General features: G+C 45.5%; 2 protein-coding genes across 11 annotated transcripts in view; one reads left to right on the top strand and one right to left on the bottom strand.

Annotated features, from left to right (window-relative positions):
- Positions 1-8,045, top strand: part of SYCE1 (synaptonemal complex central element protein 1) — a 10,346-nt gene extending 2,301 nt beyond the window's left edge. For 2 of the 6 annotated variants that reach the window (XM_040486896.1, XM_040486892.1), the window contains exons 2-13: positions 2,869-2,931; positions 3,549-3,605; positions 3,955-4,029; positions 4,661-4,708; positions 4,966-5,020; positions 5,737-5,826; positions 6,092-6,155; positions 6,964-7,030; positions 7,103-7,226; positions 7,302-7,412; positions 7,568-7,655; positions 7,899-8,045. In XM_040486896.1, the coding sequence (XP_040342830.1) occupies positions 2,904-2,931; positions 3,549-3,605; positions 3,955-4,029; positions 4,661-4,708; positions 4,966-5,020; positions 5,737-5,826; positions 6,092-6,155; positions 6,964-7,030; positions 7,103-7,226; positions 7,302-7,412; positions 7,568-7,655; positions 7,899-7,979 (888 nt within the window). In that variant the 5' untranslated portion in view covers positions 2,869-2,903 and the 3' untranslated portion in view covers positions 7,980-8,045. Of the gene's footprint in view, positions 1-2,854; positions 2,932-3,545; positions 3,606-3,954; positions 4,030-4,660; positions 4,709-4,965; positions 5,021-5,736; positions 5,827-6,091; positions 6,156-6,963; positions 7,031-7,102; positions 7,227-7,301; positions 7,413-7,567; positions 7,656-7,881 lie in introns of those variants that run through there. The other 4 variants (XM_040486894.1, XM_040486891.1, XM_040486893.1 and 1 more) reach the window with 3 other exon arrangements.
- A 187-nt stretch (positions 8,046-8,232) lies between these two features.
- LOC121037433 (zinc finger protein 883-like) overlaps positions 8,233-25,681 on the bottom strand; it is a 47,895-nt gene continuing 30,446 nt past the window's right edge. For 2 of the 5 annotated variants that reach the window (XM_040486884.1, XM_040486885.1), the window contains 4 exons: positions 22,061-22,215; positions 15,452-15,578; positions 15,124-15,216; positions 10,924-13,256 (listed from right to left, as the gene is read on the bottom strand). In XM_040486884.1, coding sequence (XP_040342818.1) covers positions 11,458-13,256; positions 15,124-15,216; positions 15,452-15,578; positions 22,061-22,078 — 2,037 coding nt within the window. In that variant the 5' untranslated portion in view covers positions 22,079-22,215 and the 3' untranslated portion in view covers positions 10,924-11,457. Of the gene's footprint in view, positions 8,366-8,525; positions 8,676-10,923; positions 13,257-15,123; positions 15,217-15,451; positions 15,579-22,060; positions 22,216-23,902; positions 24,012-25,681 lie in introns of those variants that run through there. The other 3 variants (XM_040486887.1, XM_040486886.1, XM_040486888.1) reach the window with 3 other exon arrangements.

Here is a 25,681-nt window from a genome sequence, read left to right as displayed (position 1 = left end):
GTCTGGGGTCGCTTTTTTTTTTTAATTTTTTTTTCAACATTTATTTATTTTTGGGACAGAGAGAGACAGAGCATGAACGGGGGAGGGGCAGAGAGAGAGAGGGAGACACAGAATCGGAAACAGGCTCCAGGCTCTGAGCCATCAGCCCAGAGCCCGACGCGGGGCTCGAACTCACGGACCGCGAGACCGTGACCTGGCAGAAGTCGGACGCTTAACCGACTGCGCCACCCAGGCGCCCCTGGGGTCGCTTTTATAAAGGCACTGCTCCCATTCGTCAGGACTCCGCCATCATGACCCAATCACCTCCCCAAAGCCCCATCTCCTGGCAGCGTCACATCAGACCAGAGTATTTCAACATGCGTTGTACGGTGCTTACTACATAGGAGAGTGTCCTTGCCCTTTGCGCTTCACACCGGGGACTTCTGGGGTAATGAGGCCTTGTGTCTGCAACTCAGTGTCAAGGTTCAGAAATGTTAGCAAATGGGGGATCGGATTTTTTGTTAATTCAACAGGTGTTTCTTGCCAGGCTGTGCTTTGCCTTATGGCGGGCACTACATAGGCAACAGAGGGTAAAAACAGTGCAGCTCACTGCCTAGGCTATTAATAATACCTGGGGAATTGGTTGCCCAAACAAACTGTAAAGATCAATTTGGGGTCACTTGGGCCAGTTAGCTTTAAAAAATACAGCCATAAGCAGAAGTGTGTATGGTGAAAGACAGACATCCTCCTTCCTAGTCCTACCCTCCAGAGGTAACGACTGCTGAGAATATTTTGGTGATTCTGGCCACAAATTATCTGGACGTAGTATGCATATGTTTGTAGACTGGCCTATATTTCACCTCTTCTTGTAGCCATATGGGAGTCTATATGCACAATTTTTTACTGACTTTTCATCTGTCTAGGGTCTCCTTCCATGTTTAATACATAATGAATCTACCTCCTTTTCAATGGCTGCACAGTATTTTGTTGTGGGGATGGATCGTACTTTTCGGCTGATGGGCATCCACGTTTCCCACTTTTGACATGTCTTCCGTGTCTTTTAACTGCTTCCGTGTCTTTTAACATGCCTTTTGCATACTTAGATGAGCATGTCTTATACATAAATTCTTAGAACTGGAATTATGCCTTCAAAATGCTGATGTAGTAAAACAGTCCTCTGAAAGGTCACATCAGTTTCCAGCCTATCTGTATGTGAATTTCCCCACATCATCTCACTGGCCATTGTCAGACTTACTCATCTTTACCAACCAGATAGGTACGATATGCTGTTTTCATCTCATTAATCATGACTGATATTGTATATCTTGTCAAATATTTATGGGCCATTTGTAAAATTTTTGCTTAACTGTCCCCTCCTTTCTTCCACTCTTTGAAAGCAGTGATTGTTTACCTTCTTTATATTGACTCATTGCTTTTTTTAAAAAGATTTTATTCTAAGTACTCTCTGCACCCAACATGGGGCTCAAAATTGTAACCCTGAAAGCAAGAGTCACATGCTCTATGTGCCAGCCAGGCACCCCTGACTGGTTGCTTTTTAAAAACTTTTTATTATGGAAAACTTTAAGCATATACAAAAGGCAAAAACAAAGTATAAAATTACCCCCATGAGCCCATCTTTTCCACTTTGACGGTTATAAGCTTTTGGCCAACCTTGTTTCCTTTTTATCCTCACCCACTCCACTATTTCGTTTTGAAGCAGCACAGGCATCATAGCATATCATCCATAAATATTTCCATATGTACCTCTAACATCTCTAAAATATAGTACTGTACTCTTTCCAGAAAACTAACCATAGTAGTACTGTCCTGTCTGAATAACAGCTACAAGAGTTCCTGTTTCACCAAAAACCCAGTTTTCAAATTTCTCTGATTATGTCACCACTATTTTTTAAAGTGCACTTATCGAATCAGGATCTAAATACAGTCCGTTTTTGAGTATTGAGTATATGTCTTTTTAATCCCCTTTCATCTGTAAGGATCTTCCTTTTTTCCTCCCCCCCCCCCAAAAAATTTGTTAAAAATCCTGATTTTTTCCTGTAAAGTTCCCGGTCTGGATGTTGCTAATTGCATCCCCATGTGTCCTGTGTTCCTGTATTTTCCCTAAATTAGTATTTAGATTAAGAGAATTAAAAGGCATTACTCTGACTTCTTTTTTGGCAAGAATCCTATGTTTTATTTTTACATCAAGTGGCTCATAATGTCCATTTATCTCTCTTGTGACGTTAGTACCATTAATAATTGCCAACATCTACTAGTTCATTAAGGAATTAAAAATAACTGCCTATATTGGTTATAAACAAGTGAATACGAAATATTCTACTGACAGGCTTCAGAGTAATTGATTATGTATATAGAATAGCTCTTTGTATTTATGTGCAAATGACATGGTGTCTTATTAAATTTTCTTACTATTCATTGTGGGTTTTTTTAATAAGACTCTAGAACTTTCTAGTTAATTAGCCATCTGCCAGTTACAGTGACTTTTGACCCCTTGTTTCCAGTTTTGTTTTGTTTTTGCCCCTCCTTTCTTTTCATATTCATTTTGTTTTGTTTTTGCCCCTCCTTTCTTTTCATTATTACATCATGAGGTTTGACCCAGTCTTGAATACTACAGGCAGTGAAAGTTCACCCCTCCCCTTGCCCGGAGTTTTATTAAGGGAAACTCTGTGGTATGATTTCACACTTTAGGAAAAGTTGACCATGAAATAGCCTGACTCCTCTCGAATTCAGTGTCTCCCTCAAGACAAGGGGCAAGAGCACCACTCTGGCTGGAGATCTGAGCCCCCCTCAGTCCCATACCAAAGTTATTGGACCCTTCCTTGGGCCCTCTCCTTTGGGATTGTGAAATGTTTGGTTGTGTCTCCACAGGGCAGGCCAGGTCCTCACAGAAAATTGAAGACTTGATGGAAATGATGAAGAAGTTGCAGAAAGGTCACATGTCTTCTCTGTAACTGAGGCACAGCCTGAGCTTTGGGAAAAGGCGGAAGTGGATTAAGTTCCAGGACTCACAATTCACAACCTTTGGAAATTAACCCATTGGCTCTTTCCTACTTTTTAAAACTTCTTTGAAGTAAAAATATAGCCCAAGGATTTGAAATTAAAGTATAAGGGGATAGAAGGCAAAACATTTCCCCCAAGCTCCCTTGGTCCCCACCACACTCAGTTAAATCCAGGTTTTGACCTTCACCTCCTTTCCCTCCACCTTACCTCTGCTGCTCTCTGCTTGCTCACATGGCTTCTTCTAGCCATGTTCCCACTTCAGGGAAGGCCTTTTCACTGACTACCTACCACCCCACCCGGGAACTGCCCTCCCCTTGATTTAAGGCCTTCAAGAGGTCTTCCCATATCTGAAGAGCATGCCCCACTCCTTCGCGCTTTAATTAATTCCTTGCCCCTCTATTTTTCTTGACTGCGATGACTACAGCCTGACTCAGTATCTCTGTTTTTTCCCTTGTATCCTCTACCCAGAATGAGAGTCCCTGTAGGGCCCCCAACTCCCTCTGCCTGCCCTGTCATCTCCATTCAACCTCCTTTCCTCCCTACAGCGGGAAGCCTAGAGCCCAGGGTTGAGGTCCTGATTAATCGGATTAATGAGGTTCAGCAAGGTGAGCTCAGGGACAAGCTACATGATTTGCAGGGCCCCTGGTTACAGGATTACTAAGTATGTATTTCAGGACCACAGCAGCAGGTCAAACCAAGGGTGGGTTTTTCTAAAGGCAACTGCTGTAGTCACATGTCCGTGAACCTGGCCCTGCTGCCAACTGAGACCAACAAGAAGGGCTTGGGCTCTGGAAGCCTCATTTCTTGCCCTGTAAAATGTGTCCTCCCCACCCCCTGCCCAGTTTGCTTGAAGACACATGTGAAATGTCACTATTTGCAAGGAATGGTGTAGTTGGATGTTGCACTTACACGTCTGGTTTCTTGTTTTGTTTTGTTTTGGTTTTTTTGGCACAGCAAAAAAGAAAGCCAGTGAGGAGCTGGGAGAGGCCCGGACTGTTTGGGAGGCCCTGCAGAAGGAAATGGACTCACGTAAGCATGCAGGGTTCGGTCACCCAGAGGTCCCCAGTGTCATGCCTTCCTGAACTCAATATTCTGGACCCTTAGCATTCTTGCTGCGGCCAAGGGCTCCTGCCCCCTCTGCAGCATCAGGTCCTACCAGTCTCCCACTCTCTACTGTCCAAGCATACTCCCACCTCAGGGCCTTTGCTAGACTCTTCTGCCCCAGATACCACTGGTTTCTATTGCCATACATCATCACCATCAGCTCTTAGCTTGAATGTCCCCTTCTTAGAGAAACCTACTCCGGTCATCCCATCTAAAGACAGCACCTTGTCCCCACCTGATCACATTCCCCTTACTGCTTGATGTGTTTCTTCATAGCCCATATCCCAGTTCAGATGATGTGTCTTTCTCTCCCGTCCATGTAAAGTGCACTGGCATTCTGCAGGACCCTCACAGTCAACCCTTTATCAACATCAGGGCCCTTTGCTGCCACATCAGGGAGTGTGTGCACAAGATGGGAGGGGGCTCAACTCAAGGGGTCCACAGTTGGGACTGGGGTACAGTTGACCCAAACCGCCTGTGTGACTGTGGGCAGGTATGCTCTCTGAGGGTGCAGTGGGTGGTACCTGATGCCTGAACATGTTACTGTGTTTTCCAGTGAGTGGAGAGGAAGTACGTCTGAAAGAGACCTTGAACAAAAAGCAAGGTAATTGTAGTTATTCTGTGTCCAGGCTTTTGCCTTTGTCACCCTGCAGAGGCAGTGTGACAGTCTCTCCACAGCAGCTGAATCCTTTTGAAACCTGAATCCTCTTGCATCCCTCCTGTGGCTTCCACCAGACTTGAAGCAAATTACAAAGCCCAATCAGGTGTCCACGAGACTCCACGTGATCTGACCATATTAACTATGCCCAGGCCTGATGCTTTAATGGGTTCTCCTGGGGCCCTTGGTTCCTATCCCTGCAGAGACCCTAAGGATCCTCAGACTCCACTGCCAAGAGAAGGAAAGTGAGGCACAGAGGTAAGACCTTCCAGCTGGGCCCTGCTCTTCTTGCCCCTTCATTGTGGGGGAGGAGAGAAAGAGGGAAACTCAGTCACGGACCCGGAGCTCTCATTTCCTCCGTTTTTGAAACGGAGAGGTCAGATGCGTGTCTTCCCACCTTGGACCCAACAGTAGGCAGTAGTGTCAAGAACACTCTCACTCACTGGGATAATCATTCGTTTGCTAGGATACCAAATTCCTTTGGCTGTTTTTTCTTCTGTGCCTGTCACTCTTCCCAAAATAGGCCCCTTGGCTGTCTGTCCACTCATCTGTCCCTGCATTGAGGCATCAAGCCATTCCGTCTCTCTCTATACATCGGGACCCTTCCATCCACCTCAGAATTTGTGAATCCACCTCTCCACTTCCTGAACATTGGTTTAGCTTATTTTGTGACCAGAGTCACTGAGCCCTGGCATACCAAGACTGGAACTGTGTGGGGAAATTGGGATGAGATTAGTGTGTGTGTGTGTATGTGTGTGTGTGTGTGTGTGTGTGTGTGTTTGCAGTTGACCATGCCCCGGTGACTACACTGTTCCCAGGGGCACATGCTCATGCCCCAACCCATGAAGTTACTAGAGAAGGACCTCAATTTAGAAGGCTACAACACACCCCAAGAGGAGGCAGAAGCCCCACCCAGCCCCATCCTGGGGAGACATTCAGAGAACATGACTGAGGGCTGCTTTGCCTCTTCGCAGGAAGCAGACCATGCTGCAGGAGTGCAAGGAGCGAATTTCTGCCCTGAACTCCCAGATCGAGGACGAGAAGAACAAACAGAGGCAACTGAGGTGAAGCCCAGTGCTCCAACCAGGTGGGGGGTGAGGGGGCAGTGTGCGAGGATGGGTTGTAGGTGCAGGTAATATCAGGGATGGGGGTTATAAGAGGAGCTGGCTGACCTGAGGTTTGGAAGGTCAAGGTGGGGAAGGTGCTCCCTGCCAAGCAAAGAACATGGGCAAGCCTCCCATGGTCTGTACATGAAGACCCCTGGCCTGGGCCTGGCTGGGGAGGGGTGTCTCAGCCAATGGTCCCTCATCTTGTGTGGCCGGCCCCCAGGTTGGATTTTGAGGAACAGCTGGAGGATCTGATGGGCCAGCACAAGGACCTCTGGGAGTTCCACGTGAGTCACTCACAGCCATTCCTCCCACCTTACACATCTTCCCTAAGAGTCCCTGGCCCCAAACTGAAGGTCACGCCGCAGGCCTCCTTCCTCTCACTGGCTTTTGAGCCAGCCTTGGTGGCGTAATGTCAAAATGGCCCTCAACTCAGTGCTTTATCCCCACCCTCACTGCCACCCGGTGTCATCCTCTTCACTGGTCCTGCTCGCCCTCTCTGCTGCTCCCCCAGGGCCCTGCAGTGACCAGGAGGAGCCCTGATGAAGTCAGGAAAGGTTATCCATAGAGAAGATCCATGAATGTGTTTGCAGCCATGACTGCCACAGGGCAGACAGCGGGGAACCAAGCAGACTGGTGTTTGCCCCTTGGGGATCCTAGATACCAAGTGAAGGGGGCAGAGAGAACAGACGTTGGGATAGAGAGAGAGGTTCATTGAAGAGGCCACGTAAGGGGAAGAGAAACAGCAATGCAGGGCTAGTAAATGATTCTCCAGGGAACACTTCTGGTTAGTGATGCTTTTAGGATCCCCTGTAATAAATGCTTGCCTCACGTCAAAGCTTCCAAGATTACCGAACATTAACCACCTCGTGAGCCTCTCAAGCACAGCATCACAGGTGTCTGGGGTGAGACAGTTCCAGGTGGAGAGGATGGCCAGTACAAAGGACCTGAGGCTGGAACATGCCCTGTGTGCCCAGAGGGCCCGAGTAGTAGGAAGGGAGGCAGGCTGAGTAAAGACCAGATCCAGGTAGGCTTGTCTGAGGTGCATGGGGGTAGGCTGAAACACATGCACAGGCCTCCTTTCTACCTACTCAGAGACCAGAGCAGATGGCCCAGGAGATTGGCGCCCTGGACAGCAGCAAGGAGCAATTGCTCAGGGAAGGTGAGGCCTGGAGATTGGGGAGGCCCTGATTTGCCTTGCACTGCCCTGCTTATCTGTCCCTTCCTGCCGCAGAGAAGCTCGTGGAAGCAAAGCTGGAGGACGTGAAGCATCGTCTGTGTTCCCAGTTTGGGGCTGACGGTTGCTCGACCACTGCTGAGGGGCTCTTTCTCCGCAGCCAGGAGGCAGCAGCTGCAGTGTAAGATGAGCAGGACAGGGACAGGGACTGGGGTGGAGGGAGGGAGATGCCAGTGCTGATGCCCACCCCCCTCAGACATATGTTTGAAGAGGAGAACAGGAAGGCCCAGGAGCTCCTAGAGGCTGCTGCCCAGCACCATGAACAGCTGCAGCAGAAGTGCCAGCAGCTACAGCAAAAGAGGCAGAGGTGCGTGTGGAGGCCCTCCCCCCAGTCCTCTAGGGGAAGGTGGCTGAGGCATCTCTGCTCCCTTTTCAGCCTGTCTCCTGGTCTCTTCACAGCCTCTTGTCCTTTCTCCTCCCCTTCCCCCTCCCCACACTCCTACCCTACCTCTGTCTGTCCAGGCTTAAGGAAGAGCTGGAAACGCTTGGGGTGCAGATCCCTGCTCAAGCCCAAAGCAAACAAGATGAAGGGGCTGGCCCAGGAGAACTTGTGAGCCCTGGGTTGGGTGGCAGGGAGCAGAAATAGCTCATGCAAGGAGCTGGGTGCAGGAAGGCAAAGAAGGGGATCGAGAGTCCTCAGAGGATGGTCTTTGGGGAAGGGTGCTCCCACAGGGCACAAAGAAGACAGAAATGCAGGGGCTGGCAGTGTGGAGTGGGAAGAGGCAGGTCCCAGGGAGGGTGTGGGCACAGGGATACATGGACATTTCCCTCCTCAGACTCTGACCTCCCACAGGCCGATCCTAAGCTCCTAGGAGTCAGCAAGGAGAAAGACCCAGGACTGCCCACCAAGCAAGGCCGTACTATGCCCTCCTAGGCCAGGACTCTCTTTGCCTTGGAGCATATTCCATGAACTTCAGGAAATAAAGGCACTATTTCAGTACAACTGCCTCAGCTGAGTTTATGCAGAGGGGGTAGGGCTTGTCTGGGCCCTGAGACTGTGTAAAGCCTTGGCCTCAGCCAGAGGGCCACAGCAGGACTCCCTACGCTCATAGTCTCTGGTCTGCTCCTTTCTAGGACTTAACACACTGTTCTAGGTTCCCAGGCAGAAGGATGCAGGTCTGCAAAGCCACAGTGTGATTGTTTCTTTAATTCCTTATTCAGACCTGAAGTAAACCGAATCTCAGAAATCTCAACAGTGGGGATGGAGGTGCTGGGGGTTCTCATCCAGTCAGTCCCTTGCCCACAGTCTCCACTGATTAGCTGAGAAAAAAAAAAAAAAAAAACATAATTGGAGGCCAAGTGTAGTTTGTGCCTTCCTGGGCACAAAATACGTAACCGACACCTGTCACAAGAACATAGTGTCTTAGAAATCCTGTGTGCTGGGAGTCAATCACCTAAGACTCCATGAAAATGCACTCACCCAATAAAGGGCAGCAGTGCTCCTGAGCCAAAATACAGTGAATGAAGTAGGAAGAGATTCCTTGTCTTGAAAGACTCCCACATCCAGGTAGGACAGTAACGTGGTGGGATTGCAGAGAGGTCCAAACACGCTCCCTGGAGAGTACTGTTTCTGTGGAAGAACGGGGGGATGTGACATGGTGGGAAATTACTCCGTCAGTTAGAGACACCAGGCATAAATCTCCCAGTTTTCTGACATGGAGTTAATCAGACCTGTGTCATAAATGAATTGGTTACACCTTATCAGAACAACTCCTGCACTGCCTGGAAATTAGTACATTTCCCTGAGTACCAATGGAAATAATCACCTTGAATAGCAGCAGTTCAGCTAATTTTGTAGCTTCAGGTGATTCACAATAAAAAAAGACACATGAGGGGCACCTGGATGGCTCAGTCGGTTAAGTGTCCAGCTTCGGTTCAGGTCATGATCTCATGGTTCGTGGGCTCGAGCCCTACATCGGGCTCTGTGCTGACGGTTCAGAGCCTGGAGCCTGCTTTGGATTCTGGGTCTCCCTCTCTCTGTGTTCCTCCCCTGCTCTCCTTCTGTCTCTCTCCCTCTCTCAAAAGTAAAGATTAAATTTTTTTTTTAATTAAATAGACACATGCTTACTTCAACAGAAGCACAAAAGGCCTTTGACAAAATCCAACACCTATTTAAATTTAAAAAAAGTGTAAAATCTAGGAATAGAAGGTACCTTCTTTAATAATTACCAGTGAAATGTTTAAAGCACTTTAGGGTATGTTCAAATACTATTCACTGTACTAAAGTTCTAGACAGAGAAACCGGACCAGAACCTTCCCCACCCCTGCTCACAACCACACGGATATCTGCCAAGGAAGAAGATCCTCCTTCCTGCTCTGCCTTGCAACCTCCCTCCAGGCCCTTTCTTTGGAAACCCAGAGATTGTGTCAGCTGGAATAAGAGAAATGTAGCCCCAGCATCACATAGTAGAGCCACCAAGGGTGGGTTTCTAGCTGAGACAAAAAGAAAAAAATCCATAGCTGGTAGAGTCACTTACCATAGGTATAGGTAGAGACAGAGGAGCTAAAAGAAATCGTTCAGTTTTAGAGAACAATCTAGACAAAACACCAAGGGGCCAGGACTACCTAGGTGTGAAAATAAAACTGTTCCTCCTTCCCAGCGTCTCCAGTCAGAAACAAAGATACCTGAAGTATGAAATGAATGCAGGCTACAGGTCACAATCAGGATGCTACCGGCAAAATGGAGCATCAGAGCGAATCTCAGACCAAGGGTGTTGCTCTAAGACCCTTTTCTTGAGACTCTAAAGAGTGTGCCTTGTAAACCCTTACGACAGATGATAAATAGTAGCACTGTCCCCACATCTCTCAGTTCGAGGTGGAGTGGATCCTGTTCCAGAAATATAGGGGTGGCTTTCACCTAGTGGACTACATTATAATTTATCAGAAATCCAAAAACTTTCTTAAAGGCATGGAATCAATTGGAAACACAAGTTTTAGAAACAGTTCAAATGAGAAGAGCCCTCTGGGCAGGAACCAGAACTGAAGAAACTAGACAGCAAAATGAATAAATAAATCAGGCTAGGTCATGCAGAAGAGAGGTGACGGAGTGCAGAATCCAGAGCCCTAACGTCATTCCCAGAATCGCTGCATCCTAATTAAGGAACTGATGGTGTGCCCTGCCAGATTTTAGTTTCCGTGTATGGGAGGCTAAGTGCCTCCCAGTTCCTCTCCCTTTAATGGACCATCGGTGAATCCCTCATCTCTGTGCTACCATTGTGTGTTGAGTGTGTGCAGGGCACATAACTAGTCACATCAGGTCCTAGGCTTTCACACTAAGTCACAGACAAGGGACTGTGTCCAAAAAGACTATGTGCATGTAGACCAGATACAGATGATGAGGTCCTACATTTTGAGCTAAACAGCTTTATAAATTGAGGTCCTTTATTTGTATAGTACAGATTACATGTGTGAGCAATGTGAACTCGGTGGTCATAAAGTGGACAGTGTCCTATTGCATTTTCTAAAGACGGCCACACTACTATGTCCCATCCCACATACTATTTAAGGTGCTCTTACATCGAAAGGTGGAGCCTATTTCTCTACCCCTTAGAATCTTCATGGGCCCTATAACTACCTCGTATAGAAAAAGGCAGAATTGACACCATGCTAGTACCATTAGTGTTGCCAAATATCCCCTTGTAGGCAAAATCACCCGCAGGAGAGAACCAATGGTCGTCTAGTTCAAAAATTTTTTTCAATACAGTACCATTTCTATCTGAAGTTTTCATCCACATTACCTAACCTGATAGTTTTCCCTTAATGAGAAATTCTCTGATAGACACAAAGTCAGACATTCAGTTGAAAATTTGGACACAATAGGTATTTATCAGGTTTTACTTTATTCTCACTGTTCAATGAGCTATCTCTGACCAATAAAGGTATTCCGACATTTACTGCATTATTTCTTCCTATGATTTCTGACTTAGGGTTGAAAGATGAAAACACAGGTTCTTTCCTCTGTGAGTTTCCTACACAAGGACTGGTAACTTCAACAGAAGCCTGCCACAAATTCACAAATTCATAAAGTGAACTGGCTACAATGGATTGGTAGTGCTGTAGTCAGGTCACACATAGAAGGGCTCTCACTCAGGTAAAGTACAAGTGAGGATTTCTGAGGCAGAGATGGAAAGATTTCTGCCCTCCACAATCAATTATTTCTGCCTGAGGTCATGGTTGCAATCTTCACTCTATGGCTTTGAAGACAAACCTGTGTGTCATCTGCACTTCAGGAGCACAGGGAATAAAAAAACTCAGCAAATGCCTGTTGTTTTTTTGGTTTTTGGTTTTTTTTGTGGCCAGGCTTAGAAGTACTGTTCATCATGTGTGTTCATATTCTCTTGGCCAGAACTCAGTTACATGGTCCCACCCACAACAAAGGGAGGCTGAGAAATGTAGGCTAACTGTGTGCCCAACACAAAGAGAAAGTGAGTTTTGGTATACATACAGCCAGTCTCTGCCACACATGACTTCTCCCCTGTGTGAGTTCTCAAATGTTTGCTGAGGTGTGATTTCTGACAGAAGGTTTTTCCACAATCATTACATTCATAGGGTTTCTCTCCTGTGTGAGTTCTCTGATGAACAGTGAGGGCTGATTTCTGGTAGAAAGTTTTCCTACATTCTTTACATCCATAAGGTTTCTCTCCCCTGTGAGTTCTCTGATGCCTATTGAGGGTTGACTTCTCACAAAAGGTTTTCCGACATTCATTACATTCATAAGGTTTCTCACCAGTGTGAGTTCTCTGGTGTACAGTGAGTTTGGACTTCTGGTAGAAAGTTTTCCCACACTCCTTACATTCAAAGGGCTTCTCACCTGTGTGAAGTCTCAGATGCACAGTGAGTTTTGGCTTCACACAAAAGGATTTCCCACATTCGTTACATTTATAAGGTTTGTCTCTTGTGTGAGTTCTCTGATGTACAGTGAGAGCTGGGCGATGGCCAAAGCACTTCCCACATTGTTTACATTCATAAGGTCTCTCTCCTGTATGAGTTCTCTGATGTGCAGTGAGAACTGACTTCTTATGGAATGTCTTACCACAGTTATTGCATTCATGATGTGTCTCCCTATTGTGAATCTTCTGATGTATGGTGAGGGCTGACTTCTGGTAAAAGGATTTCCTACATTCATTACATTCATAGGGCTTCTCCCCTGTGTGTGTTCTCAGATGTACGGTGAGTTTTGTTTTCACAGGGAAGGATTTCCCACATTCATAACATTCATACGGTTTTTCCCCTGTGTGGATTCTCTGATGAACAGTCAGGTGTGACTTATGGCAGAAAGATTTCTCACATTCGACACATGCATAGGGCTTCTCCCCTGTATGAGTTCTCCGATGTACTGTAAGAACTGTTTTACTAATGAAGGTCTTCTCACACTCGCTACATTTATAGGGTTTCTCTCCTGTGTGTATTTTCCGATGTTTACTGAGATTAGACCTCTTGTAGAAAGTTTTAGCACATACATCACATTCAAAAGTTTTCTCTTCTAACGGAGTTCTCGAAAGCTGAGCGAGGTGTGATTTCTTGCTGAAATTACCCCCACTTTGATCATGTTTATGGCGTTGCTCCTCGAAATCGGCTAGACCAAGATTCAACTGTGTTGGTTTCTCACAAAAAGTGTTCCTCCATTTGTTACATCCACAGTGATTCTCCCCTATGTGAGTTCTCTCTTGGGCAGTGACAGCTGACTTACCACAGGCTTCCCGATGTTCATTATACCTACAGGCAGTCTCTCCCATGTGAGCTCTCCTACAGGTACAGAGTGTTGCCCCCTTGTTGAAGTCTTTCCCTTGCCCACTAAATTCAAGAGGCTGCCACAAAGTCTGATTCCTCAGATGACAACTAGGACACTCGGCACACCTGAGGGGGCTCCCAGTTGTATGACATTCCTCGGCATTCTCTCCAACACGCATCCCACCAGGCTCACCAGGGAGAAACGTGTTCTGACACACATTACACAACTCTGGCTTCACTCCTGAGTAGCTTCTGTTATTTACAATCAGTTTTGAAACGTCGGCTGCACTCAAATTAAGTGTTTTTCCCAAACTGGTTCTCTCCTTCGTTGACGTTTCATAGTTGGCCAATCCAACTTGCCACAAAAGTCTGCTCTGATACTCCTGGCCAGTCTCCATCAGGTCACCTGCAGTCTGGACATCTAAAATGAGACAAAGTAACCATATGTATGAACCACACCTAAGCATTTCTTACGGAATGTTCATGTAAAAATGGAGAAGTTTCTTTCCATCGTGTAGGATAAGAATTTTACAGAGTTAAAATGGGTATGATTATGATAAGTATATGATTTTTCTTTCTAATGAAATAATGTAACAAGTTACACCAACAGATTCTCTAATGTCAGATCATGGTCTTATTTATTTGTTGGTTTTGCTTTTTTATCGTTTTTTTTTCTCCTTTTTGAATCCATGAGGAAACCATTGGTCACAATATTCACCTATTCCCTAGGCTTAGTGTTCAGCTGACTTCTCTTCATCTGCCATTTGTGTTCCTGTTCCATTTCCCGCTTTCTCTCACAATAACTGTAGGTCACTTGTGCTGGGCCTTTTCTCATCACTCAGCTTTGAAGACGACGAGGTCTTCCTGGATCCGCCACTTCAGGATGCAGTACAGAGCCATTCTTCTGTCATCTCAGCAGGGATGTTGCTTAGGAACAAGGATTTGTTCCCACATTTCTCTGCTTTTTCACCTTTCCCTGGGCATCCGTGGGGTTTTTCAAAGGCATCATCTCTCCTTCTCCATGCCAGCCAGAGACCGCTTTCAGCTAATTCCTAATTAAACCCAGCATGCTTGGCTTCTCACAACCATAACAGGTACAGAGAGCTCCAATCCTCCACACTGGGCTACCTCTCCCTGCTGGCCTAAAGGCTTTAAGCTCTGCAACCCAGGCTGTGCCCACCATCATTGGAAAACCTCTTTCTGGCTCCTTCTTAGATCAAAAACCCTGGCATCCCCACCCCACTTCCTGGTATATGCAGCCCTACTTGACAATGTGCAGTTTCTAAAGGCTTGTGTTTTGCACTCTGGAGTTTTGCACGTGTCCTAGTTTCAGCGAAAATGGAGTCCGTGTATGGGTCATTGTTTCAGAATGATTTAGCGTAAGCAACCGCACCCTGAAACCCCGGGCTCCACTGGCCTCGAGGACACACGTTCTCCAGATTCTCCTCCCATGCCATGGACTGCCCCTTTCCACACTGTGCGTGGTTCTCCTCACCTTCCTGCCACCTGTGATGCCGTGGTTGACAACGCTTGGTCCTGGGCTCCCCTTCTTTTCTTAACAACTCCCTGGGCAACCTCCTCTAATCCTCTGCCTTTAACAGTTTTTCTAACTTGTACCTTGTAATAGTGATGTCCAATTTCTACTCCAGATATTATATCCACCTATATGTTATACTGTCAAATTTGGTAAATCGCCACCTTAAACTTAAGCTATCCCAAAGTACAGTCTTAATAATTAATCACCCCAAAACCACTTTCCCTGGGCTTCCTTACTAAAATGGCACACCCCATTTTCTGTCACGGTGACATCTGTGCGGGTTATCCCACTACTTCACATGTACTTCGTATGTCGTATATGTGTTTCATGCTGACTCAATAACTGGTAACCACCTAGAAAGGAGTGCACTTGTTTGATTACTGTCGTTAGCCCCATAATTACAAAATGACTAGCGCTTGCTTAACACTTGTTGAAAGAATAATGAGTATATAAATAAATGTCTGAAAAAAACTAGTGCATGAGGATGGAGGAAAGGAGGGCATCTTACAACCTACCGACAGTGGCTAACAAAGAAAAACATTCTAAGAGGAGGCAGGTAAAGACTGGATTTTGGGTAAGACTAAGAAAATAGAAAAAAACATGGGGGTGGTTTATACATAAGAAGCATCTTTGGAGACTAAATAGAGCATGTCTGAACCTAGGAAAAGCACGGGTAAAAAACAACCCAGCACGGCCAACATCTGCTATGCTCTCCCCTTCCCAGACCCCTGCCCAGTATGCACTGACAGACCTGGGAGGCTCTGCTCTAGGGGTTCCTCTACTGTCCATGGCTCTGCTCCTTGCTCCAACTTGACGATCACCTCAGGTTTGGTAATGCAGTGCCCTGTTGATCAGAAATAAAGGGGGGGGCTTTTACCAAACCGTTTTAAAGAATGACAGGAGCACAGCGTCAAGAGTCGTGCAACGAACGGCCGATCTGAACCTCTGATTAGAGAGGTGAACACCCACGTTCTTCTGGGCCTCGAATCTTAAACCTAAGTAGCATGTAACCTCATAAACAGTTTCCACGTTTACCAATGAAGAAAGCAATGCTAGGACACTAAGACACTTTCACTCACCCAGTGACACCAGGCTACTGTAGGTCTCCAGCATCACGACCCTGTACAGGGTCCGCTGGGCATCATCCAGGTCCTGCCACTCCTCCCAGGTGAAGTTCACAGCCACATCCTCAAACGACACCAACCCCTGTAATGAATGACACATGTCTCAATTCAAGGGATCAGCTGGGATCAGAAGAACAAGTCTGGGAGTTCATTCTTTTTTGTGTGTTTTGTCTTACACAGAATACACCATGCTTTGTACTCTATACCGTGGGCTAAAGCGAATCCACAGTAGAACTATCCTACACATGTTAACTCTTTAATCCCTAAAAGTACAATCATAAAGTTTCCCTCGTCAATCTGGAACCGTCCTTGCTACTAGAGACGAAAAGATAACTGTGCTCCCCAAAGGTGTGTATGACCTGGTATGGAGGCCTTAGTGTAAACATACACCTGCAGTAATGCACTAGATAAACGAGGTTAGACGTGTTTAATGTAGACAAGAGTAAGAAAGAAGAAAACAGCTGCCCTTGTGCCATCCAATCACACTTCCCTGAAGAGCCAAACACATTAGCTGTTTAATGTGAACAACATATTCTCATAACTATGAGACTACAGTAGAAGTCACGAGGGCAACAGGTACACATGCTACATTACTGGAAGTACAAACAGCACCATGTCCAAATGGTTGCTCCTAGACTGTGACGAGACATAAAGGCAGTAAAGGTATTTAAGGAACAGATTATAGTTTGCATTTAAAAAAAAAATTGTTTTGAGAGAGAGAGGGAGACAGAGTGCAAGTGGGGGAGGGGCAGAGAGAGAGGGAGACACAGAATCCGAAGCAGGCTCCAGGCTCTGAGCTATCAGCACAGAGCCTGACGCAGGGCTCGAACTCACAGACTGCGAGATCATGACCTGAGCTGAAGTCAGACACTTAACCGATAAGCCACCCAGGCGCCCCTATAGTTCTGCGTTTAAATATCTGACCTAATTCCAACACAACAAATTTGATGCACTCACCGTTGTTTTTATTACTTATACATTAAAAGCATGTACAGACGCATTTGAATATTTCCTCCTTATCCCAAAGGGTTGCTTCTGTCCTCCCCAGTGTGAGTACCTCCTACTTCCTAAACCACAGGGTGTGAATAATGAGGGGCCAGTAAGAAGAGGTAAGTTACACGGCCAGATTTGCATTTTAACAGTCCTCCCCTAGAAGCAGGATGGGAAAGAGCTTAGAAGAGAGTGACAGAGGACAAACTTGGGGTTACAGGATACAGAGCAATAAAATTACAGAATAGGGTACTAATCCTACAAAGCAAAAACGAAAAGAAAGCAGGAACACAAGTTGGTTCTAATTTGTTCTGAGAAGGGTGAAGACAGAACCCAGCTGTCTGCATGACCAGCTAGATACATACTGGTGCTATAAGATGAAATAAAATAGGGCACAGAGTGTGCACAAGAGACACAGATTTTGGACACAGCATGTCTGAAGTCTGTGCGTACGCAGGGATGTCATACTGGCAACTGGATACATGATCTAGAGCTCAGGAGTGATCCAAGCTGAAAATAAACATGGGGAAGCAGCAGAATTTTAGTAGTAGCTGAAGCCATCAGAATGAATGGAACGGCTCACAGAGAACCTAAGACTTTGAAAGGAGAAAGGAACAGGTGCCGTGTTTTAGGACACACCAATGCTGACTGTCAGAGAAAGAGAGAGACACCACGACACAGAGAAGATTTCTAGAGATTATTCCAGGAATAGAAATAACCTCCATACTAAGGAATCTATTAATACACGTCATCATGTTCACGTTTCTGAAAAGTCCTATGATGATTCAAATAGACACTAAGCAAGTATCTACAAAATATTCTCCCATTTGTAATAATAACCATTAACCAAAGGGGATTTAGAGGATTCTTCCTTAAAATGATTAAATGTGTATGTCTTACCCCGGAGGCAGCATCACACTTCATGAGGAAACACTGGAGTATAAAAGTGCTCTCCCACCACAATTATTCAACAATTTACAAGTGGTAACAGTCAATGCAATTGAAAAGAGATAAATAGTTGTAAAAACGGTCATAATGTAAATATAATTTATACGTAGAAAACTCAAAAGAATCCTATGAGAACTATTCTATAGAAAGAAAATAATTTTCTTTTTTAAGTTTGAGACAGAGAAAGAGATAGTGAAAGTGCACACACAATCAGGAGGGGGCAGAGAGAGACAGACAGAGAGACAGACAGAGAGACAGACAGACAGAAAGACAGAGAGACAGAGAGACAGACAGAGAGACAAGGAGAGCACACCAGCAGGCCCGACTCTTATCCCACCAACTGTGAGATCATGACCTGAGCCAAAATCAAGAACTGGACACTTAATCACCACCCAGGCGTCACAAAGAAAAGAATTTTCTATAAGAAAATTCTGTAAACTGTAGATTATAAAAATAATGTCTTCATACATACAAAAACATTCATACTATAACAACAACAAAAAGCAGAATACATATCAATACATTAACAGAAAACATACAAAGCTGTGGGAGAAAAAAATATGAAGACTACAAGAACTAATAAATGAAAGACACCATATTCACAAGTAGGAAGATCTACATCAAAAAGATATCAATTCTCAGTAAGTTAATAATCAGGAAATTCATGTAATATTACCCTAATAAACAACACATCCTTAGATACAGACAAGCTAATTTAAAAGTTCATAGAGAAGATTAAGTAAGAATAGACAGAGACCGTGGGAGGTTATACTTCTGTTCACCAAAATTTAGTGTCTCTCCCTTATCAGTCAGCTCTGGCTGACATAACAAATGCCCTAGACTAGATGGATTCAAAAGCAAATTTCTTGGGGCACCTGGGTGGCTCAGTTGGTTAAGCTTCCAACTTCGGCTCAGGTCATGATCTCATGGCTCGTGCGTTCAGGCCCCACGTTGGTCTGTGTGCTGACAGCTCCGAGCGAGCCTGGAGTCTGGAGTCTGCTTTAGATTCTGTGACTCCCTCTCTCTCTCTCTCAGCCGCCCCGCCCCCACCCCCCCCCCCCCCACCCCCCCGCTCACACTCTGTCTCTTTCAAAAATAAATAAACATTTAAAAAAATTCTTTTGTAAGCAAATTTTTCTCAGATTTCTGGAGGCTGAGACATCCAAGGTCAGGTGTCAGCCAGTTCTGTGCCGGGTATAGACCATCTTCCTGGCTTGCAGATGGTCACTCTCCTGCTGTTTTCTCATGGTGGAGGAATGAAGATCTCTCCTCTTCCTCTTTTCATAAGGCCACCAATCCTATCAGATTAGGGCCCCACCATTAGGACCTCATTTAACAATAATTACTTTCTAAAGGCTTGATCTCCAAATGCAGTCACATTGGCAGTTAGGGCTGGCCTTCAATATACAAATTCTGGGGGAATACAATGCAGTCCACAGTACTCCCTGAGGTGCCCTTCTCTGCAAAAGGATTAGCATCCCTTGGAGGTGGAACTCACATAAACAGATCTATATTCTTCCATGTACCTGGCACTGAACAAGAACAAGTCAATGGAAGTGACACATGTCACTTCTAAGCAGAAGCTGGAAGAGCCATGCATAGATCACCATGTCCTCCCTCTGTCACAGGACCAACAATGTTACAGTAAAAAAAAAGTGCTCCTCCGTCTGGGATACTGAATGAGACAAAAAGGATAAAAAGCAAAACTGATCCGTGATGGATAGGTAGCATAAGAAAGAATGAAACCTTTGTTGTGGACCTAACTGGTAATGAATCGGCATAATCACCAAACAGAAACAAGCAGTGCAAAGAAACCGGGAGGAAGGTGATCCATGACCAGGGGCTAAATAGCAGATCAGTGTTACTTATGATCACTGGTACTTATGTACCTAATGTTACTGAAGTAACATGAGTGATGATTACCATATGGATTTAAAGCTTTAGAAAAAGAGGTGGGAAAACAGAGTATTAGTAGTAAGTATCAGGCACTAGTCGCTGCCTTTAGTTAAATACTATAGGAAAAGTGATAAGCTCAGGTGGAAAAAAAGAGTTCAGTGTGCAAACAGGAATGAAAGAAAATTGGGAGATACTATAAATTTGGGAACCTGTAGGACTGAAAAACTTTCAAAGGATTTCTCATTTTATCTGTTACTGTTTAGGGCTGAAAAAGTTGCCTCTTCCAATTTTTACAGAAAAAAATGTAAGAAATGCTTGGAGAGTCAAGACTAATTAAACTCAACCTCAAGGGAGTAACAAACATGTTATAACCACGGCATCCTGTGACACAATTGAACCCTGAAGACAATACACTAAGTAAAATGAGTCAGTCATGAAAAGATGAATATTGCCTGACTTCACCTATAGAGGCTCCCTAGAATAGCCAAATTCATGGACATAGAAAATAAAATCATGGTTGCCAAGGGCTGAATTAGAGGGGACAGGTACTTGGTATTTAATGAGCAGAGCTTCATTTGGGAAACACGAAAAAATTCTGGAGACAGTTGCACAAGATGATTAAAACTGATGCCACTGAACTGACATTTTTAATTAAAATGGTCAATACGGCCAATTCGAGGTTATATATATATATATATATATATATATATATATATATATATTTTACTGCTTATTTATTTATTTTGAGAGAGGGAGTGAGCGCAAGCAGGGGAGGGGCACAGAGGGAGGGAAGGAGAGAATCCTAAGCAGGCTCCATGCTGTCAGTGTAGAGATTGACATGGGGCTCGAACCCATGAACTGTGAGATCATGACCTGAGCCAAAATCAAGAGTCAGATGCCTAACCGACTGAGCCACTCAGGTGTTCCAGGTTATGTATATGTTATCAAAATAAAAAAAGTTAACCAACTTTTCACCAAATTGTAGCCCAAAATTCTATTTATGGTTGATGCAAACATCCATTTTTCCTTACTCATTTCTTTTAAATGATTAGCTGGAACAGAAAAATTAACTATCCTTTAACAAGGTTGAAAACATGACAGTTCATTTTTGAACTAGCAATTTCAATTATACGATAATAAAAAATACAGATAGAATCACTGACAAATTAATGAAAATAAAAGGTAAAAATTATAAAAATCTGAGCTCCTTGTTTCATACTTTGCCTATCTTCATCTTAACACTTGTTTGAACGTAGATCACTGACTCCTGAATACTTTCTCCAACCGGACTCCTGAAGCTGTCACCACACATGTTGGCTAGTAGCACAGCTCAAGAGGGATCCAACCCAATCACCAGGCATATACATCCTTCAGATTTTTCCAAGAACGACAATTCCAATGTAAAACAGACAGTTACTACATTTGTCTGTGAGCACCAATGCAGATTTTGGATAAACTAACAAAACAAACACATGGGTCTTCATGTAAGAGGAGATTATACCTAAGAGAGAAGGAGGCATCCAGGAGAAATCTCATTAGAGTCACTGGTGAATGGAAGGTATATCACATGTAAGGGAAGAAAAGACGACATGGATTTCAGGTGGGACTCGCTCAGTGTGAGGTGCCTTCTGGACAGCCACAAAAAACGCATTCACGGGGGAGTTGGACCTATGGTCTAAAGGATGGGGAAGAGGTCCAAGAAGGAGAGAAATGCTCAAGACTATCAAACCACAGAGGGCCAGACAAGTCAAGGAAAACCGCATCGTGTGAATATGGGGGCCAGATTTGAACACTTGGAGAGCCATGTTCAGGAGAAGAAACACACAGGAGAAGAATTCAGGGAAGCAGAAGAAATCATCAGGCAGGCCGCCACAGGAGCTAATGGACAAGAATGTCCAGGAGAAGATCCTGGAGAGCAGTGTCACTACGGCAGAAGGTTCACGTGAGGCAACGCCCACAGTACACGGAGTCTAACTATAATCTAGGTGGATAATGCAGGTTGTAGGTTATTTCCTCACTTAGAAGACGTGAATTGGGACCACACTGAGTAGGTTAAGATGCAGACCAGCAGTGGAAATATTTGTCAGAAAAATACAACTTTGAACAGTCGGCCCCACAACCTACACAGACAGACTAGCTGACAGAAACGTGGGGAGACTTATTTGAAGGACCTGCAGTCAATTCAGTCCCCCAGACATCCCAAGTTTTAGCCGAGGATCAAGTAGGGCCTTCCAAAAGCTGTCTGGGACGCTACTTTCGCAACTCCAGAAAACCCTTAGTGAGCAAGCCGTGTTCCAGCCCCAGGTGACCGACACCGCTGCAGAATGCTGGACGTGTTGATTTCCAGGTTGGCAGTGAAACACTGTCCACGACACCATCTCCGTGACCGACAAAGGCACCATTTCGGACTTCTGTGCCTGCAAGCTTTCGTGTCCCATGAGAATGTGGCACACTTTCCTCTAAGGGGCCATTCTGAAAAGATAACAAATGTGCCTATCTTTTCTCCACGACATCAGAAAGAGAAATCAGGGACGAATCTGCACTCACCTTGGAGGACTCTCAGGTCATAGAACCCGTCCATACCTACATGCCACCATTTCCACGTTTAGGTATTTTTCCCAGAAGCTGAGTTTCACTTATTTCTACTTTTCTATTTTATGAACTGCCCTGCGTAAAGCTCACGAAGCACGATGTAAAACAAGCTGAGGAGCAAGCAAACAAACCACTCACCAGAGATGAATTCTGCATGTTCTGCTGCTCTTGGAAACGCAACGAGGACTGTGGGAGGACAGCTGGGAGAGAGGGCCAATGGACCAGTCATGACAGGACTGCGGTGACTTGCTCCCAGGTCCTGGATTCTCTTGTGTGAGGCTCTCTACACACAGCTAGAAAAGACAATTAACAAGGGGGGGGGGGGGGGTGGTTCACCTGCTGTGAGACAAGAGAACCTCACACCTTGAGAAACAGCAGGAAACACCCTATTGCAGGGGAACCCCCAAGCCCATTAACTGCACATGCAGTTTATCCTTGGTTACTGAAAACACCCATGTCCTACTGATTTTATCAACAGTCACTAGTAAGAATTAACTTAAAATTCTGAAGATGCTTATTTAAACCACGGTGGTTTAACTACGCTCCTATTAATAGAGACATACACACAGGGCTTCATATTTGCGTTTCCACGAGGACACCTGTAGCTTAAACACCTTATCTTCACGGAAAGTATACATCTTGCAACTCAACATTTTTGGCCTGTGATTTTATAGGAAAAGAACCTAAGGTACATTTCTTGTGTGGCACACTGTTCCCGTAATGGTTCTCAATGACCTGCTTCCCTGTAACCATTTCCTCAACACTGGCGTGGGCTTTGCCATTCGACTTGCTTTGGTCAAAGGGAGCTCAGCTCAGCACATGTGACCCAGACACAGGATGAAGAGGACTTTTCCACTAGCGGTTACCTTCCGGGAACACTATCATCTTGTGAAGACACCTGGGGCTAGCCTGCTAGGGACGCACGGCTTAGCCGGCAGCCAACACAAATCACCAAAAAGGTCACGCTGTAAGGGTTAAATTGTACTATAGGGCTAACGCTTAGCTTGAAAGATAACAACTTTGTTCTGACACTAAAAGTCAAAAGATAACAGCCTTGCTTTTACTCTTGTAAATCATACTTCATACTCTTGTGAATTAGGCTTTACCAATGAAGGAAACAAAAGCTCAAAAAAGAGCATCAGAGACAAGGTCAAGGAGATCCACTGGTTGCAACTTAGCGGCAGAAAGTCTAAAATAATCACCTCATTCGATAACTGTTTCTGACTCATCTGGCAACTGTTTCTAACTCATCTGGGAACTGTTTATCTGTTCTGTTCCCAGATAATGATAAAACGATGTGATCGGCTTTAAAAACTCTGTACCCCGGCTGTTCGGGGCCACACTCTTATCAAGAGTGTTGGTCCCCATCGGTCGGCCTTGCCTCTCATTGTAATAAACTTTGTTGCAACTGTCACTGGTACCCGTAGCATTCTGTTTCAGGAGTCGTGTGGATGCAACAACGCTACACAGTGCGGGGGGGTGGGGGGGGACCTGACCCCTGCCACCGCCTGCTGTGGAGACGCCAAGAAACCCTGCAAATACAACAACTGCCTCACCCTTAGACCCGGGTGCGCACACCTTTCACGATGATCTCTCTGGAAATCGCGGACATCTCACTGCTCATCAATACGCTCATGTTACAGGTGAGCAAACCGAACGCCACCACGGTTGAGGACACCGCTGGAACGAGGACGCTGACCGCAGCCCCTGACGCTAGCTGACCGTCTGCAGACCCACCCCCGCCCTCGCTGCCTCTTGGACTCGACCACCCAGTTCGCCAAGCTCCCGGAGGCACATGCCACGCCTTCTACAGCGCGCCTTCTCCTGACCAAGCAACCACTGAAAGCACAGCTCGAGCCGGATCCCGTCTCGCCATCGGTCACCAACCCACCTTCCCGCTCCCACCAAGGGGACGACCCCTCCCCCTCGCCCGCCCAGTCCCCGAGTGGCGCAGGGCTCCCCTTTCACCTTCGCACCAACCTTCAGGGACCGACACAGACCCCAGCCTAGGGCCCTCGGGGCAGCGGCGAAAGAGGAGCCAGGAGCGGAAGTTCCTGGCGGAAGGGGGCGGGGCCGCACGTGCGCAGAGGGAGCCCGGAAGACTCCCAGAGTCCCCTGCGGGAAGACGTCTGTGAAACGGAGAGACTACATTTCCCACAAACCTCTGCGCTCTGTCCATTAGGAGCTTTGGGAGGTGAGGTGATGGATGAGAGTTGGGGTCTACCCACGTGGCCAAACGTGGGATTCTCGTCCCTTATTAATTCCTGACTTTTTTTTAACTCCTTTGAAAGACATTTTAAAAAAAGGTTTTTTTAATGTTTACTTGTTTTTGAGAGAGAGAGAGAGTGTGAGCGGGAGAGGAGCAGAGAGAGAAGAGACAGAATTCGAAACAGGTTCCAGGCTGCAAGCTGTCAGCACACAGACACACCATGAGATCTTGACCTGAGCTGAAGTCAGACTCTTAACCAACTGAGCCACCCAGGTGCCCCAGATCCTGATTTTACCAAATGATAGAGATGTCGTCTCTAAATAGGAAAAGTCTAATGTGGAGGAAACATTACATCACATGAAATGTTAGCTTTAATTGCTAGCTATGTTATGGTAATGGTTATAGAACGCACTGGGTTTTTTTTTTTTCCCACAAGCATACTAAAGCGTGAATAGTGAACTACCACAATATCTGCATTTTATTAAAGTACTTAAAAAACATATGGCAAGTGTTAAATTAATATTTGTAAAGTAGATCCTGGAGTTTGGGATTGAGTCAATCCTCAACGAAAGACCACGGGGGAAAGGGAAATGGGGAAGTTTATTGCGCACAGGTTCAGGAGGAACTATACCTTATGCTTCAAGGGGCCACAAGGCGAGAGGTCAAGACAGGGTGCAGGCAGAGTGAGTGCAGCAGAACCTGGACCGCATCTTCATTATGGTCCCCCTTTGATGTGCTTTGGGGTTCCAAGGATAAGGCCAAATGTGTCAATTCAAACCAGAAAGAGTACAGTTTTGCTATGGTCCATGGGGGTCTTACCTAAGGGATGTACAAGGTGAAGGTCGTGGGAGGGAGGAGAACTGTTGCTCACAAGGGATACTGGGGAAGTTTATATGAGGAATTTGCATTTGTTCCTGACTCTGCAGACTGTTATCTAGGGAAGGGCTATTGTCAGTCTGAGGTTCCAGCATGCCCCTTGGGCACACAAAATGGATGCAGAGGCAGAAATATCACGGGGTAGTTATGTAAACATGTACCTGCAACTCTCAATGAACGTATTAAATAGATGCTAGTTCAAATGCCTTCTTTTTAAATTTTCAGTGTGTTTATTTATTTTGAGAGAGACAAAGTCAGCACAAGTGGGGAATAGACAGAGAGAGGGGGAGACAGAGAATCCCAAGCAGGCTCCACACTGTCAGCACGGAGGCCAACATGGGGCTCAAACTCATGAAACTGTAAGATCATGACCTGAGCCAAAATCAAGAGTCCGACATTCAACCGACTGAGCCACCCGGCGCCCCTAGTTCAAATGCCCTCTTAGCGCAGAAGGCATGTACCAGTTTCATAAATAGATGCTATTCTCACCCATTAAAATAACTTCTAAGCCTTCAAAGGATGATATTACACTATTGGGAAACCTGCTCTAGTGTATATACAGGAATGAAATCTTTGGGTCATAGAGTGGATGCCCTCCAAAACAGTGCAAATTTACACTTCCAGTGTCTGGTAATTACTTGCTCAGAGACTCCAACGATTTTTCCATTCATGAA

The sequence above is a fragment of the Herpailurus yagouaroundi genome, unplaced genomic scaffold, assembly GCF_014898765.1.
Source record: "Herpailurus yagouaroundi ecotype Mexico unplaced genomic scaffold, PumYag 163, whole genome shotgun sequence".
Lineage (NCBI taxonomy): Eukaryota > Metazoa > Chordata > Mammalia > Carnivora > Felidae > Herpailurus > Herpailurus yagouaroundi.
Note: the sequence above shows the minus strand (reverse complement) of the source record. Positions and strands in the feature narration are given on the sequence as shown.